General features: G+C 31.9%; 1 protein-coding gene across 4 annotated transcripts; it reads right to left on the bottom strand.

The window, feature by feature from the left end:
- Window positions 1,251-5,784, bottom strand: LOC109330253. 4 transcript variants are annotated; one of them, XM_019564375.1, is made up of 6 exons: window positions 5,443-5,784; window positions 5,209-5,311; window positions 5,040-5,117; window positions 3,079-4,845; window positions 2,617-2,761; window positions 1,251-2,316 (listed from the first exon to the last, which is right to left on the bottom strand). In XM_019564375.1, exons 2-6 carry the CDS (start codon window positions 5,308-5,310, stop codon window positions 1,643-1,645), a joined length of 2,766 nt encoding a protein of 921 aa, XP_019419920.1. In that variant the 5' UTR covers window position 5,311; window positions 5,443-5,784; the 3' UTR covers window positions 1,251-1,642. The 4 variants fall into 4 exon arrangements, with proteins under 4 accessions (XP_019419920.1, XP_019419919.1, XP_019419921.1 ...); XM_019564374.1 differs by having other exon boundaries at window positions 5,209-5,320; XM_019564376.1 differs by having other exon boundaries at window positions 5,040-5,098; window positions 5,208-5,320.

The raw sequence follows: 16,012 nt of genomic DNA on the forward strand, positions 1-16,012 counted from the left end.
AATCCTTATAAATGTAGCCTTATTCAGTAGAAAGAGTTTCTCCAGAAAATTAATTTCAGATGAAAAGAGTCAAAAGATTAGTAATATTATATATATAATTTAAGGGATTGGTTTATACTTACACTAGTTAAATTCAATCAAAGTCATTCATTTTCTTAAGTCTAATAAATTATAAGGGTGAGTGAAATAAACGATGAGAGAAAAAAAATTAAATAACTCTTAAGTTTAACTGTTATAGTCCGTTGGATTAAAAAGAAAAGTAACTAAAATTGAGTATAACTTAACTTAGGTGTAAACGGATCCATTGAAAACGAAAGAATTGAAATATATTCCTTTTTATTTTTGGAAAACTTAGGAGCAAAACTTAGGAGCTCCAAATATGCTTCTACTTGTGATGATGTAAATGACGCTATTGTCATGTATTTTTCTGTTTATTAAAGGGTTTAGTTAAGAGGGTGATGTTGAAATGTTTCACAACCTAAGTAATCATAATGTTGCGCCAATATAGGCAATCTAAGTCATCATAGAAATTTGTTCCGTATGAAATTGCATGTAATTAAAATGCTTTCATATTAATCTTATTTTTTTTACTATCAATATGTTTGTTTAGTAGTGTAAGATTATATTTAACTCTCACATATAATTTCAGTAACTTTAGCAACTATTGTGATTGTAGTCGTTACGATGCGAATTACGGTCGTTACGGTATAAATTATTTTGTTATTAAAAAATAAATTTGAAGTTGATGTGGTCCAATACGATCCAAATATGATTGTGTTGCGACTCGATGCGACCACATTATTGTGATTCGGAGTCACACCGCAATTGCGATTGCAGCAATCACCATGACCACAATATTGCAGTCATATCAGGTGATGCAGTCCGCAATTGAAATCACTATGTCAAGAGTTCGATTCTAAAGAGCGACACTTATTAGGAGAGACATTCACACACCTCAGAAGCAATTAGTTCTTTATCCAATGGGCCAGGAGATACTCTTAATTATACCAAAATAAAAATTTACATTTATGGCCACAAGCCCACAACAAAAATTAAGGTGATGAGAGAAGGATAGAACAAAAATGTGATGTTGCCACAAACTTCATGCAATTATGGCCACAACAAAGACTTCAAGTGCAGCCATGCTCCAACTATAACATTTGTATATCTACTTCAACCTAGACAAGTTTTCTAAGTATTGAAGAAGTCATTCTCAATGAAAAATAAATGGCTTTTGATGCAGAAAGGATACTTGCAATTGAACTGGGAAATTCATTAACTTCAATCATTATCTTCCAATGCAACAACTACACTCACCATATGAATAAACTTCTAAAAAGAAAATATACAGATGAATACCTAAAAATATTACTAGTTTACTACCCAATGGGAAAATATGATGAGAGCATGAGTAGATTAAATGCCACACTACATTTGCACTTTTTTCTCTAAAAGAAATTTAATGGTTTAAAGGGTGCACCTCACGTAACGGTAAAGTTGATTACGTTATGACCTGGAGGTCGTTGGTTCAAATCCTGGAGGATAAGACTGCGTACATCTACCATCCCAAACCCCGATAGGTAAGTCTTTCCTTCATACCCATATAGGCATTTTTTTTGAAGGGGTAGAAGCCACCAAGGGATTAAACATGCAACAAATCATAAACCAATTCATCCATCAAAATATCTAGTATGTCCTCCTCAATCTCTATTCCCTCTTCAAAGGCTTCAACATCGAACTCGAGCCATCGCCCACGGCCAGTGCTCATGTCATTGCTGACAAGCTCATCGATCATTACATCTTCTTCCGTGTTTCTAAAACCTAGCATCTGCTTGTAGAACTCTTGTGCTAACCAGTTCTTCCTTTTAATTGACCTCATCAATCCAAACCATTGTTTACAGCTTCCAACAAAAGCTTGCTTACATTTCAATTCTATGCACTCACTTACAAAGTCGAATACAATCTTCATTTCAAGCATAGAATACTCTTCACAGTCTTCTGTTCCATTGCTCGCATTCACCAACCGATCAAAGACATTTGGCATTATGACAGTATTGGTTTGACCGATGACAAATTCTTCTGCCATAAACTCTGCATTGGTGAGTATATCATGTACATATTCAAGTCCGGTTTCCCTCGATCTTTTAAAATCTGCCAAATTTGTTATTTCACTCAATTGTTTCACAGACATATTTTCCACTGGCCATATGGAAGAGCTTCGCCCTGAACTGACTTCATTTTCAAGTGATACAGATTCACTTATCTCAGAAAAATTAGATACTTCTTCATCTTGCATGGATGAATAAATCGTGCTCCCTGAAAAAAAAAAAACAAATAAATTTATGGGTAAACTTCTATTTTATAGCTAAATGTGTTTATGGTGAGAAATGCATCGAATTTCTAGCAAACTATTATATGATCTAGCATTGACAAAAGATATATAACTTTGCATTGCACAATCACAGCATAAGGGATATTCACAAAAATGGCAGCTCTTCGAAAGCTTGACGCAATTTCTTATTAAGAAATCTAGAGGTCTAGAAGTGAGATTTTGCTCATAGATCGGAACAAACACGATCATCAGCAGTGAAGATAAAGATATAAACATATGCTCACCATATGCACCGTCTTCACTATCCACGTAACTTTGACTGGCAGAAGGACTTTCGGAAACTGTGACAGCTCTGGGATGCTTGCAACCGGAATCATTTCCATTTTCACTATAGCTGCTACAGCTAGGATCTTCCATCACTTCTGATGTCTGCACAAACGATTTAGGACTAAGATGGAGCATATGGGTCTTAACTCACAGTTTATCGAGAATTGCAAATAACCTAATTTTGTAAAATCTGAATCTGTACATGGTTGAGGACCATATTAAACAAATCCCTAGAAACTTAAGAACTAACACATTCTGCGTATCCATAATCCTTTTCCCGACCTCACCCCTTCAACATACGCTCATTACTAGTTAATCGAAGAAAGTTTGCAAGATGTTAAATTAATAATATCAAATACTTCAAATAAAAACCATAAATCATAATAGATGAAGCTGAGAATATAAAAGACATGAGAGACCTGCAGTTGCTGACTCACGTAAAATACTGGATCATCATTTGAAGAATGACAGCCATGTATGCTATCCCGTTTATCACTAAACAGGTAAAGGTGAAAGCTTCTATCTTGTTCCTCGGATGTGGTGTTTACTAAAATGGGAACTTTGTCTTGCACGGTAGATCTCAAATCAGCCGAAGACTCTTCTATGGCCAGTGGACATTGAGGTAAACTACTTCTAGATGTCAATTCTTGCAGCTTTTTCTCCAATAGGTCACTTAGAGTATCACCGTCTATCATAGGTAACCGTGGAGGAGATAATGATAATTTTTTGGGATAAAGGTTATCACTACGCCCAAGAAAATCGACACCAATTATATTTCGACTTCCCACCACTTGCTCAGCAGAGGACAAAGACCCAGGCATGCTTCTCCTCAACGGAGATGTAAACGTGAATGAAATAACATCCTCGCTTTCTTTCATGTTAAATGCATCATCCTGATCAATACTTCCATCAGTTGTAATATTGCATTTTATGGACTTACTTTCCAAATTATTTACCGCTTTATCCGGACCCCTTGCCTCATGAATACTCGTACTGATATCCCTTTTCTTCTGGGAAATGCTATCGGAAGATGGGAACTCTTTTTGGTTAACAGTTGCTCTAGAGTTTGACCTTTTACACTGAATACTGCCATTTATAGCACCCTTGTTCACCGTCCTCCTTGTTCCAGTAGAACTTTCTGAAGATGAAGTTTGTGTTGTTGGCTTATTGGAGTCTATTTTTGAAGTTGATTTACCTTTGTTGGTTAAACTATTCTGTTTCTGATTATTCTTCCGAAGCACGTTGCCATTGCGGCTTGTGCCAGTTTTCTGCTGCATCACTTGTTCTGTACTTGGTTTCTGATTCCTGGAGAAATGGTTTGATTTTATCTGAGTCCGTTCTTTCTGCTTTCTGTAATTCTTATTACCATTTGAAGCCAATGTACCTCCGCTCTGAGTATTGGTTTGGGCTTGTATTGCTTGTGAAACTGATTTTCCTTTACTTGCTAAGTTGCAAGAACTAGTTTTTTCTGACACTCTAGAACCCTTGAAAGCCGGAGCGCGTTTATATAAATTACTGCTACTATCGCTAGGCTTGCCATTTGAAAGGTTGGCAGTGCTCGGACCCACAGATTTTCCAGGCACGGATGCATTTAGTAAAGCTTCCAATCTCTCTTTTAAATCACGAGTTCTCAAGGGAGCAGATGAAGGTCCAACTGACGACATTTTGTTTCTCGTATATGGCCGAGGGCTTCCCTCAATTATTTTGCAAGATGCCTCCATTATGTGAGCTGCATTCCTCGGGGACACAAAACCAGGATTCTTGATAGGTGACAACAATTTATTGTGAGTAACCGGAATCGTCTTAGCTGACTTTGGAGGCAACATTTCGGTTTGGAACCTCTTCATTTGCCAGTTTCCCACTTTGTGTGCCCCTGATTCCATTGCATCCCGAGAAGACTTCTCCACCTTAAGTGGCACATTTATATATTCCACTGGAAGAAAGTCATTCTCTGAATAAAGAGCATCCCCATCGCAACGAGAAGCTCCATGAGAGTTCGAGCCATATAGTGAAGTGGAGGAGAGCTCAGTGACTGCCGAAGTTGGCAATGAATCCAAACCCATGAGTCTTGCTACTAACCCAGGGGCTTTACTTCCATATTCTTCATCACTACTAATTGAGAGGGCACAGCTAAAATCCGAACATCCAGTGTTACTTGGACTTGCTCCATTCTCATCCACCTTAATCTGAAACAATTACGATAATCAATCCAAAAAAATTAAAAAAACAAAATGTAAAGTTAAGGTAGCATTTAGTAGACATGTCAAAACAGGATGGAACATAACACATGGTTCCAAGCAAATCTTGTTCTTTCCGTGCACCAACTGCTATATAAATTCAAAATAATAACAAGTACTGTGAAAAGTGAATAAGTTCACACCCTACTAATCTGTGTCTTCGGCATGTTTTCCACATTTTCCTTTCCCTGCTTTGAACCCTCTACAATTAACGTAGCATCGAAGAATAAGAATATTCAGTACATGAACATGGCAAGTAAACAATGACAAAACACAGGAACATAAAAAAAACAGCACATTTTGAATAGTACCAGGTAAAGTAGGATTGTTCCAGATCAGCTTTTTTCTAGATTTAGAATTCCAATCAAACAAGCTGAAAAAGCTTCCCTTGGAACGTTTTTTCTCCATTTCCATTCTTCTTTTCCTATCACAATAACTATAAAGCAAACATTTTTAGCAATTAGGTTGTCTCAACAACAAAACCCAAATCTCAAATCTCCAAAACAATAAACATTATAGTTAAATAAATTGAACTTAAAATCTTACCTGAAATGAGAAACCCTTCAGAAATCAAAACCCCATTTTGGGAATTTAAAGAATATTTCAGCAAACACTACCCACTTGTGAAAATGAACTTGTTGGTTAAAAATGAAACGAAATTTCGAAACTTTGCACCATTTCATGAATCTAACAGAAGACCCATTTTCCAAAATTTGCACTTTATTGCAATTAATCAACACATCTTATCTCAGTTGAAGCAAACATAAATTTTGAAACGGATAACACAATAAGACCCGTAAAATGCAACTATTTAATATCTCCACAAAACTGGTAAGAGGGATGAATGAACTGAGATTTATGAGAGTGAGGGTATAGATATAGTAAATGACTCAAGAGTGTAAAAATTTAAACAAAGTTACTTCATTTTCATTGACTATGAAAAAATAAAAAATGAAGAGTGAATATATAAAATTCTTACATTGTATATATATTTTATACACCGTATAATTTTCTCTTATAAATTTATATGTATATATATATATATAAATATTAAAAGAAGAGAAAAAAATATACACATTCTATATAGAGTGCATTATTCATCATTTATATATAATTATTATTAAATTTGACTTTTAGAAAAAATCAAATGAATACAATGGACAATATAATAATTATATATGAATTTTTATAGTAACAATATATTACAATTTTAAAAAATTAAATAGAAGGTAACCCTCACATAAAAAATGAAATTTTTTTCAAGGAAAAGTGTAAACCAACCTTAAATTTAATATGTTTTATGCAATAAGTGGTGAAGTTTTTGCAATTGGTAAATTTGATACTTTTGTTAACTTTCAACACATTGTTTTTTGATCATATATTATAAAGATTTATGTATAGTCATTACATTATCCACCATTTATTTTGATTAATTTTTATGAAAAATCAATGATGGTTAAAAATATGAATAATAAATTATACAATAATAGTATATAAACCTCATACATTATTTATATATACACTTTTCTCTTCATTCACAAGAATATAGTGGAGTGTAGTACTCAATCTTCCTATGGTCAATGAAGGAAGAGTATAATATGGATATATGCATACTCATAATAATTAAATATGAAGAATAAAATAATAATGTAAAAAACTTACATTAATAGTATATGTATTTAATAGTATATGTGGTGTGTGCCTTTATGCAAAAATGAAATCTTATTGTAAAAAAGTACCTATATTATATGTATTTAGATATGATCCTTCAATGAAATAGAAAGGGATTTTTACTCATCAACATGGAATGATAATCCAAAATATATAGCTAATATAAAAAAGGAAAACATAATTAAGGAAAGATATGAAATCTTATTTTATTACATTTATAAAGCTTTTCTCCTTTAGCTTCTCAATCTTTAGATATTTGAGTCGATATTCTCATTGTTGGCCATCAACATTGATTGGATTAATACAATGTCATCCTCATATAGTTGAAAATCAGAGTTTTCCATATCGAAAAATGGTTGAAATGCTTCTTCCTCTACTCCATTTACGTCCTCTAACTTGGTGTCCAAGTTGACAATATTTTCATCTTCCACAACAGAAAACAAAGGCGTGTTGTCGTTGTTGTTGTTATTAGTATCCATATTGGAATGTAAAAAGCTAGAGCCAGTAGCGGCGATGATCGCGGGCTCAGCTTGGTGTAAGAGCCACTCAATGGTCTCACCACCGGTCTTGTATCCAAGGTCATGAGTGAGTTGCAAGATACGAAGAGCACACATTTTAGGCAAGTAAACTCGACGGTCTCGACCATTCACCTTGACATGGCGATCCTTTTGGTTTGATTTGGTGTGTGATGCTTTGGTTTTCAATTTGTTTGGAAAATGATCCATTATTTATGTAACAATTCCAACTACTCTAATATATATATTATATATATATATATATATATATATATGAATTGGTATTTTATAAAGTCCTTATGAGTCAAAAGACAAAAGAATACATGAATGTATTTAAAATATTGTTTCTTTCAAATTTTTGTGTGAAGATTTGTAAATGATGATTTGAATTTCTTTTCTTTTGCTGACTTTGAATATATTAAAAAGCATTAATGCTTATTCTTGTAACCCATCCCATGAATATAATATAATAATATTACTTGAAGGATACAATGTATGGCGACCACTTAGTTATCATGAAAAAAATGATTACCTAGAGCTCAAATTACATAGTCTTGATAATAAAATACTATAAAGTAATGGTCATATAAAGTTAGATATATGTATATAATTCATTTTTGCTCCTTAGGTCTCTTCATGATGAGTATAGGGGCATTGGTGGATTTAGGACTCGAGGACAAGGTGCAAGTTGTATTAATAACAGTGTCATTAAATTCGACTCAAATTGACTTGCTCGGCCTAGAATATATGTCTAATCAGTCTAAATCGTTCACCCGTTTGGCAATAAACTAGAATCAATCAACGAACCAATTTTACACATAAAACTAGTGATTCGACCAATTGAATCGACTGAACCAATCAGATTAATTTTAAGGAAATGTAAAAAAGATACCACCTTGAGAGGAAAAAGAGAGTTGTGCTTTCAAAAAAAATTAGTAACGTTTGTCATTGTTAGAGTTTTATTGGTCACGTGTTAACTTATCTTGTAACAAAATACTATTTATTTAATTAAGTTTTAAATTTATTCGTTCAAATTTCTTGCGGTTAAAACATAGAACGTATGTTGTTTTATGATTTTTTAACTTATTTGTGACATTTTGTTTATTTGTTATAGTAAAACTTTGTTGTTAAATATTTAATTAAGTATTTGTGTGATAGTAATGTTTTTTTAATTTCAATTATAAAATTATTAAATAATGGTAGTTACTCTTATAAATTTTTTAGAAGTTTGTGATGAAAACTTATTTAACTTGTCCAACAAGTGACCCACTAATTCGTTCATTGACTTAATAATCTCACTAAGTTTATAATTGACCCAAATTTAATAATACTAAATATGTTATTCATATCGTACAATAATACAACAAATGAGTGACAATGACATGATTTTATATAACCAACTAGTAAGTTACCTGTGAATACTCAATTTTGTCTGTCTCAAAATACATTTTTTCAAAAAATAAAAAATAGAAATAAAATTAGTATTTTTGTCTATTTTCTAATAAATTTCAAATTTTTGAATTATGTCCCATAATGTTAAAATTAGTTTTTAAGGCAAGAATCAAATTTTGTCCTTTTTTCTCTCCAATAAAATAAATGGGAGATTTGGCACATGTGGTAATTCAAAATATTATAAATAATAAGGTTAGTCTCTCATCACAAAAACACCATTTTTTTCTTACCTAACAAATCACATTCCATTAGAAAAATCATTCATTCTTAAAAAATTCTCCATTAATCATCCATTCTACAAAAATCATTCACCCATCATCTATTTCCAAAAATTCTCCATCCACAATCTGAGAAATCTCTCATACACAACAAATTCATATCATCGATAACAATCCCAAAATCTCTTACACAACCAGCCACCAACTCACTCATCAATTTCTCATTCATCTTCTACCCAACCACAAATCTACAAAAATTTCATCCAGAAAGTCTTTCATCCATCATTCATTCCCAATAATCCTCAATTATTCTCTCAATAAAAAATATAATAGTCAATCATTTTCTTCCCTAAACATCATATTCCATACACAATCATCAAAAAAACAACCATCATCAACCAAAAACAATAATCCAAGATCTCATACACAAAAATGAGAAAAGAAACTCGGGAGAAATTATAATTGCATTAGAATACATTATAGAGAAGCTTCAATTACATGTCAAAGTCATGTCTTTGAGTTTGTTTTTGCACACAGACTTCCTACATTTCTGCTTGACATTGGTTAACCTTTTTTATACCACTTTTCCTGAGAGTTGCAATATTCCATTGTTGTTGGAATCAGTACGAGAGGTATGTCATTTTCATTACTTTATTTTATAGTAGTTTTATTTTTTTTATCAATAATTGCATTAATAATAATAATTATCATGATTGTAACATATAACTATAACTACATCAAAAAATAAATGTATAAACAATACATTCTTTGCATATACACTACAACATTCTTTTAAGTAAATATTTAATTTTGAAGCAAAATAGGTAATTAATTACTTTCTTACCATATATTAATTAAAAACTTATTCAAAAAATATATAAAACAAATATCTATGAGTCAATAAAAAAATGAAAACACATTACCACAATTTTAAGATATGAGATGTGATATTGAACGTAAGAGCTATGCTTAGCTCATGTTAAAAAAACAGTTTTTAAATAAATAAAACAAAAAATAGAATTTTGTAACTATTTTAATATGAGATGTGGTATTAGACGTAAGTGCTATGCTTCACTCATTTTAAAAAATAAGTAATTTAAGCGTTACTTCTTTTAAGAAATAAAATTAACCTAACAAATAAACTTTTTCCATCCAAAGAACTACATAGTCTTGATTCTCATAAAGGGGATACGCAGGACCAAGATCACTCTTGTCAGACATAATAATAAAATAAAGTTTTTTTGGTAAAAATATAATAATAACCCAATTAATAATCCATGCAATATAGTAGGGTACCATTCAAACCTGCAACTGGGGTGCTAATACCTTCCTTATTATGTAATCGACTCCCGAACCTGAATATCAAAGTCCAAAGCCCAATGTGATTGAGCCAAAAGATTTTTCTACAATTTTTTACTGGAAAAAATGTAGTGGCGACAATAATGAGGTCGTGCAGCCAAAAATCGGGGCGCGACATTACCCATACATTAGCACAGGGCGATATTTTTAACTGCATGATTAAGAACACATGCTACATAAAAATTCACATGGTTAAAAGTACATATATTACTCAAGCACTCACATGGTTAAAAACACACATGTTACTCATGCATTCATATTGTTAAGAATGCATATGTGACATGTAACCATCCCATACAAAGACCCAGTGCCATTTTTTGTTTTGAAATTATTAAGAAATGCAATAATACATTTAATATTATTATAATAAGAAAATAGAATATATAGTGTAGTCATCATAGATAAAGGTCTAAAGTCATGTTTTTTGTTTTGAAATTATTAAGAAATGAAATAATAAATTTAATATTATTATATTATTATAATAAGTAAATGAAATATAAAGTGTGAGAATGTATATAGTGGGAATACTTTTTTTATTGGTTTGAAATATATGTAATGATGACTAATAAATGCCGGAAAACAAAAAGATTATTTTAATGGAAATTTAAGGAACATATCCCATGTGTGAAGGTACATGGTAAAGGGTGTAACCTTTTAGGCAGGAAAAATGCATTGAGGATGCGACATGTGTCTAGGGAGAGGTATAAGAACTTTTTTCTTATAAAGTTAATTATGTGGGCATCTGCCCCTGATCAGGGGAACGAGGATCACATATCCTAATTCCTTGTCCTCACAATTAAAAATTGCTATATGAATAAAAATAATAAAAAATAAAACAAAATGTTACATTTTTATATTACTTGCTCAAAAGTGATTAGACTGGGATAGAGAATAGGGGCAGACTTTGGGACAGGATCTCTATTCGATCTAGGGTTGAACATGAGTCCTTTTCTCCTTTCATGTATATGTTTCCATTAATTCATAATAGCATGAACACAGATCCAAGTAACGCCCCGAAAATTACTCCAAAAATCTTGCTTAAAAATGGGTAAGTTTTTTTTATAAATAATGATGTCATATAAAATTTATTTCTTTATATTTGTTTCATTTTCGGAACATCACTTTAAGTAACTTACAATGTGGAAAATCAAAAACCATTACTTAATGGTAATAAAAATAACTCAATATAACTTTGAATCATACTTCACTAGAATATCATAAAATGTTGATACGAAGTACAAGGCAGAATCATAATCATCGCTCAAATAAAACTACTCACAAAATAAATACCCTATACTAGTACACTAATCAAAAAGCACAAGGGTCTGTGTAGGTGTAACTGTTTCCCTCAATCCTCCATGCCACTCCTGGGACATCGAAAAGCGGTAACTCAGAATCCTGGCAGAATGATCCATCTAAACAAAACGCGAATAGAAGACAAAGAGAAAGAAAAGGGAGTAAAACATCTAATGAATATTACTCATTGACGGCATGGAATTACACAGAATATTACATCCAGATAGACACGCATAATAACACATCACATATAAAAATGCACAACGATGAATAATGTCATAATCTCAGATTATGAGGATCAAAGTCCACAATCTCAATGTATGAATGTTATACTTATTTCATCTATCCTTTCACCAATATCCTCCCAATATACTATTCGGAAATAACCAAGAGTACAGGTCCCATAACAAGCCGATTTGAACACACCAAAATTATTCCTCGCAAGGATATATGATCAATCTGTTCTGAAGAACTGTCCATTTCAGGACGGTGTCGTATCAAATACTTTCTAGGCATCCCTCTTATTGATCCTGATTGCAAATAGGGGTTGTCAGTAGGGGTGGCAATATGGGCTTGGCACGACGGGCCAGCCCGTTCGGATTGGTATTTTTAGCGGGTCGGACTGAGGATTTTAGCCCAAAAACCCATATTCAGCCCGTTTTAGTAGCCCGTTTTTTAGACGGGCCAAGACGGGCCGGGCTGGCCCGACGGGCCATTGTTAAAAAATAAAAAAACTAAAGTGTGTGACACTGTGCTGTGCGAGGGGCGTGGCAACTGGTTTCTTCTTCAGAATTTACAAGTTTTAAGCTAAAATGTTATGTTGTTATTGTAATATTGTAGACGTATGTTTGTGATTTTTTGTTTTAAAAGATATCTATCAAGTTTGTTGATTATTTTTTGTCTAAAATTTTTAATTATGTACATTTTGGAGGGAAAACGGGCCAGCCTGCCAGCCTTGCAAAATATGGGTCGGACTGGCATTTTGAGCCCTTTTAACAATACCGGTCGGGCCGGGCCAACCCTTATTTTGGCGGGCCAATGGCGGGCTGGGTCGGCCCACATTGCCACTCCTAGTTGTCAGAGGTCGTCTAGTTTGCGCTGTGAGAACTGTTCGATCCAACAGAATACCTCATCCAGGAATACAAGGGACTCGTCTCACCTAAACTCACCCTCAAGACTTTGCTGACGAATCACCGCCATCAACACTGTCCCTCTGAACATCTCGGGGCTCGTTCATCTCCCGTAAATTTTATGATTTGATGAGGGTGAGGCTCTCCTATAAATACTCCACCCCATTCTCTCATTTTTACACTAAATTTCCTATACAAACTAAAGTAGTCTTTTATTTTCTCTTCTTCATCTTCTTCTCATACTTCATAGAAAATTATGAGTTTTTATTATGTTGTTCATAAAGTAACGTTTATATTTGTTCTTTAAGTATTTTATGAAGGCATAACTAAAGGGGATGATAATAAAATCATATGAACCTTTATGTATTTTTTGACCTTTGTAAATCTTGAAATTTCTTCCTTGTTCTTAGATGGAAAAACTGTATCTTTGGACAAGGTTAAATGAGTTATTTGTTTGGAAATATTAGAAATTATTGTTAGTATTTGAATATGTTTTAAGGTGATGATTTTAACATCAAATGAACCTTTAATGTATTTAGGAAATTTTTTGTATTTTATTCTTGAAAGTTTATAATGTTGATGAGTTGTTGTTGAAAATGTTTCATTTTTAGAAAGTATTGTGTTTAAAAATGGTTTAACATATTTTACTCTTTGATTTCCAAGTTAAAATAATGATTTAGGATAAAAGATGATTTATTAAAGTCTTGACTACATAAACTTAAAGTGTCATGAATTTTTGGATATTAAAGTAGTAGAAAGTCTTACCTTATGATTTATTTTCATGACTATGAAATTAACACTTACTAACCCTTGAGGTTTTTCCTAAAAAAATTAGGAGGTGTTAAGATGTTCATGAAAAATTGTTGTATTTATTTTAGTTAACTTACTTTAAAGTGGTAAGAATAACTAAAAGATGTTTAGTGTAAAATATTAAATTAAGAGTCATTCTTTTTCATGACTATGAAAATAACACTTACTAACCCTTGAAGTTTTTTCCTAAAAAATTAGGAGGTGTTAAGATGTTCATGAAAATTTGTTTTAGTAGTATACTTGAAATAATGAGATTTACCTAAAAGTCTTGACTTTATAAACTTAAAGTGTTATGAAGTCTTAGATGGTAAAATGATTTAAAAATGTTGAATCTTAATTAAGTGAACTTACTTTAAAATGATAAGATTTACTTAAGCGAAATCAACATAAGCATGAAATGATTAAGAATAAACGATGTAATAAAGTGACTAAATCTCTTTAGTTCATTTGTTCACAACTCAATCATCGGTTACAAAAGATCAATCTCAGATTCTAAACATTAACCTCTGAATTTGTTGAGAAACAGTTAACTAAACGATAATTAATTCAAAGTTCCATAACCTAAGCCTCTAACTAAGCGAAATCAGCATAAGCATGAAATGATTAACAAATTCACATGAACTAAACATTCATGCATTAGAGAGTAAATCAACTAAGCAAAGATCAACTCACAAAACATATTTCTAAATAATGAAATTAAGCAAACCACATTCAGCAATAAGATAGAAGAAATCAACCATAAAGAAACTGAAAATACATTAATAACAAAACCTCAAGAGTTGTGATATGTTCCCAAAGGAATTTAGTCTATAAGATTAGCCTTCCATGAAGTGGAAACAACAAACCAAAATGAAGAGCAAGTGAAAACGAAAATGAAGGCAAACTCTAATATAGCAAAAGTGGCAAAATGAATTTCAAATGTAAAGTGTAAAAGTGATAGAATGTAGAAGTGTGAGTGTATGAAATGGGGAATTTGAATTTAACCCCTCCAAAATGCATAAAACGAAAATGGGTTGGGTCTAAAACTAAAAACGAATTTACAAATAAAAACTCCTAAATTAAAAATATAATCTTCACTTTAACACATATCCTCCACTTTTATAATGCTCAAAATGCCTTTGGTGCAAATAGGATCTGAAAATGATAATAGATTTACTCAGGCCAAATAATCTCAAATTAACTCATTTTATGAATATTAGTCCAATAAAGTCTAAAACACTAAATCATTTGAAACAAAGTCAATTAGGCACCAAGAATCATCAATCATGATATATTAAGGTATAGTGTATAATATATTGTTCATTACTTAGGATAATTCTAGATATTAAATACAATATCACTACTTATTTTTGTACAAGTGTGGAAGCTTCTAGAAAGTGTGCAACAACATTTTAAATTATACTTTTAGTAAACCCAACTACTATGTAGAAGTGTATAAGTAATATGGAGGATTAAAATTATGTCATGATGCTTCTTCAATATCATGTTTTCAATCTCAATGTTGTAAACCTTGAAAAATCTCAAGGTTACAAAGTTACAATTGTTAGATATATAGAATTGGTTACATGTCCTCATTGTAAAGTTTAAGGAGAATTGATCTTGACATGATATCAAATCATCTATGAATAAGTGATTAAAATATTGATCTTTATTGTCCCATTCTTCTATCAATCTATTTGCTTCTTATGTGGCAATCCCAATGTTCCAAACTCTTTATGACAATAAGAAACAATATAAAATTGCTCCTAGAAAAGCATTTGGCATCTCACTATAAATAAACAAGGTGATCCATTCCAAGGTTCATAATTGAAGGAAGATAAAGATGATGAGAGCTTACAAAATGGACCAACTAATAATCTAATTTAGAAGTTAAAAAATGCTACAAAAATAAGACATGCAAAACAAGAATGGATACAATTAATGGTGAATTATCTGCCTCATAAACCATGGTTGAGGGTCATCATAAGAACATAGACATGTTGTCTCAGATTTTATCTCATACGATATCTCGCACTAATAAAAAAATGTCATGTTAATTAAAAAGTTTAAACTTTCATTATTATTGTGATTTTTGGTTCATTATTTTTTACGCGAGACAATATATGAAATGAGATCAGAGACAACATATACATCTTTCCATTATATATATATATATATATATATATATTAAATAATGGCTTAAAAGAAAAAGAGAATGATGTGACAAAAGAAGTGGCTATGGTGAAACCTTCTTGTGACCAAGTAAAATGAGTGGCTATAGTGTAACCTTTTTTGTAGCCAATGAGAAGAAGAGGTTGTGGTGAAGCATCTTTGTTTTTGGCCATACAATCCTCAAGGCTTTGGCTATAAATAGGAATGCTCCAAGCCATTGTAAGACACACCAATATTCTAGCCTTAGTGCATATTGTAACGCCCCGAAAAATACTTCTCAAAAACATTGCGGAACAATGGGTAAAATTTTTTTTTTTTGAATAAAGAGATTGTATAAAATTGTTTCCTTTTTAAAACCTTCATTTTCCGGGACATCACTTTAAGTAACTCAAATGCGGAAAATCAACTTATCGTTATCGAAGGATAACTTAACCTGATTCACAATTTCCTGAATAACACAATGCCTATAAACGGTTAAGTCATCTTTAGTTCATACAAACTAAGTCAACAAAGG

This window comes from Lupinus angustifolius, chromosome LG16, assembly GCF_001865875.1.
Source record: "Lupinus angustifolius cultivar Tanjil chromosome LG16, LupAngTanjil_v1.0, whole genome shotgun sequence".
Lineage (NCBI taxonomy): Eukaryota > Viridiplantae > Streptophyta > Magnoliopsida > Fabales > Fabaceae > Lupinus > Lupinus angustifolius.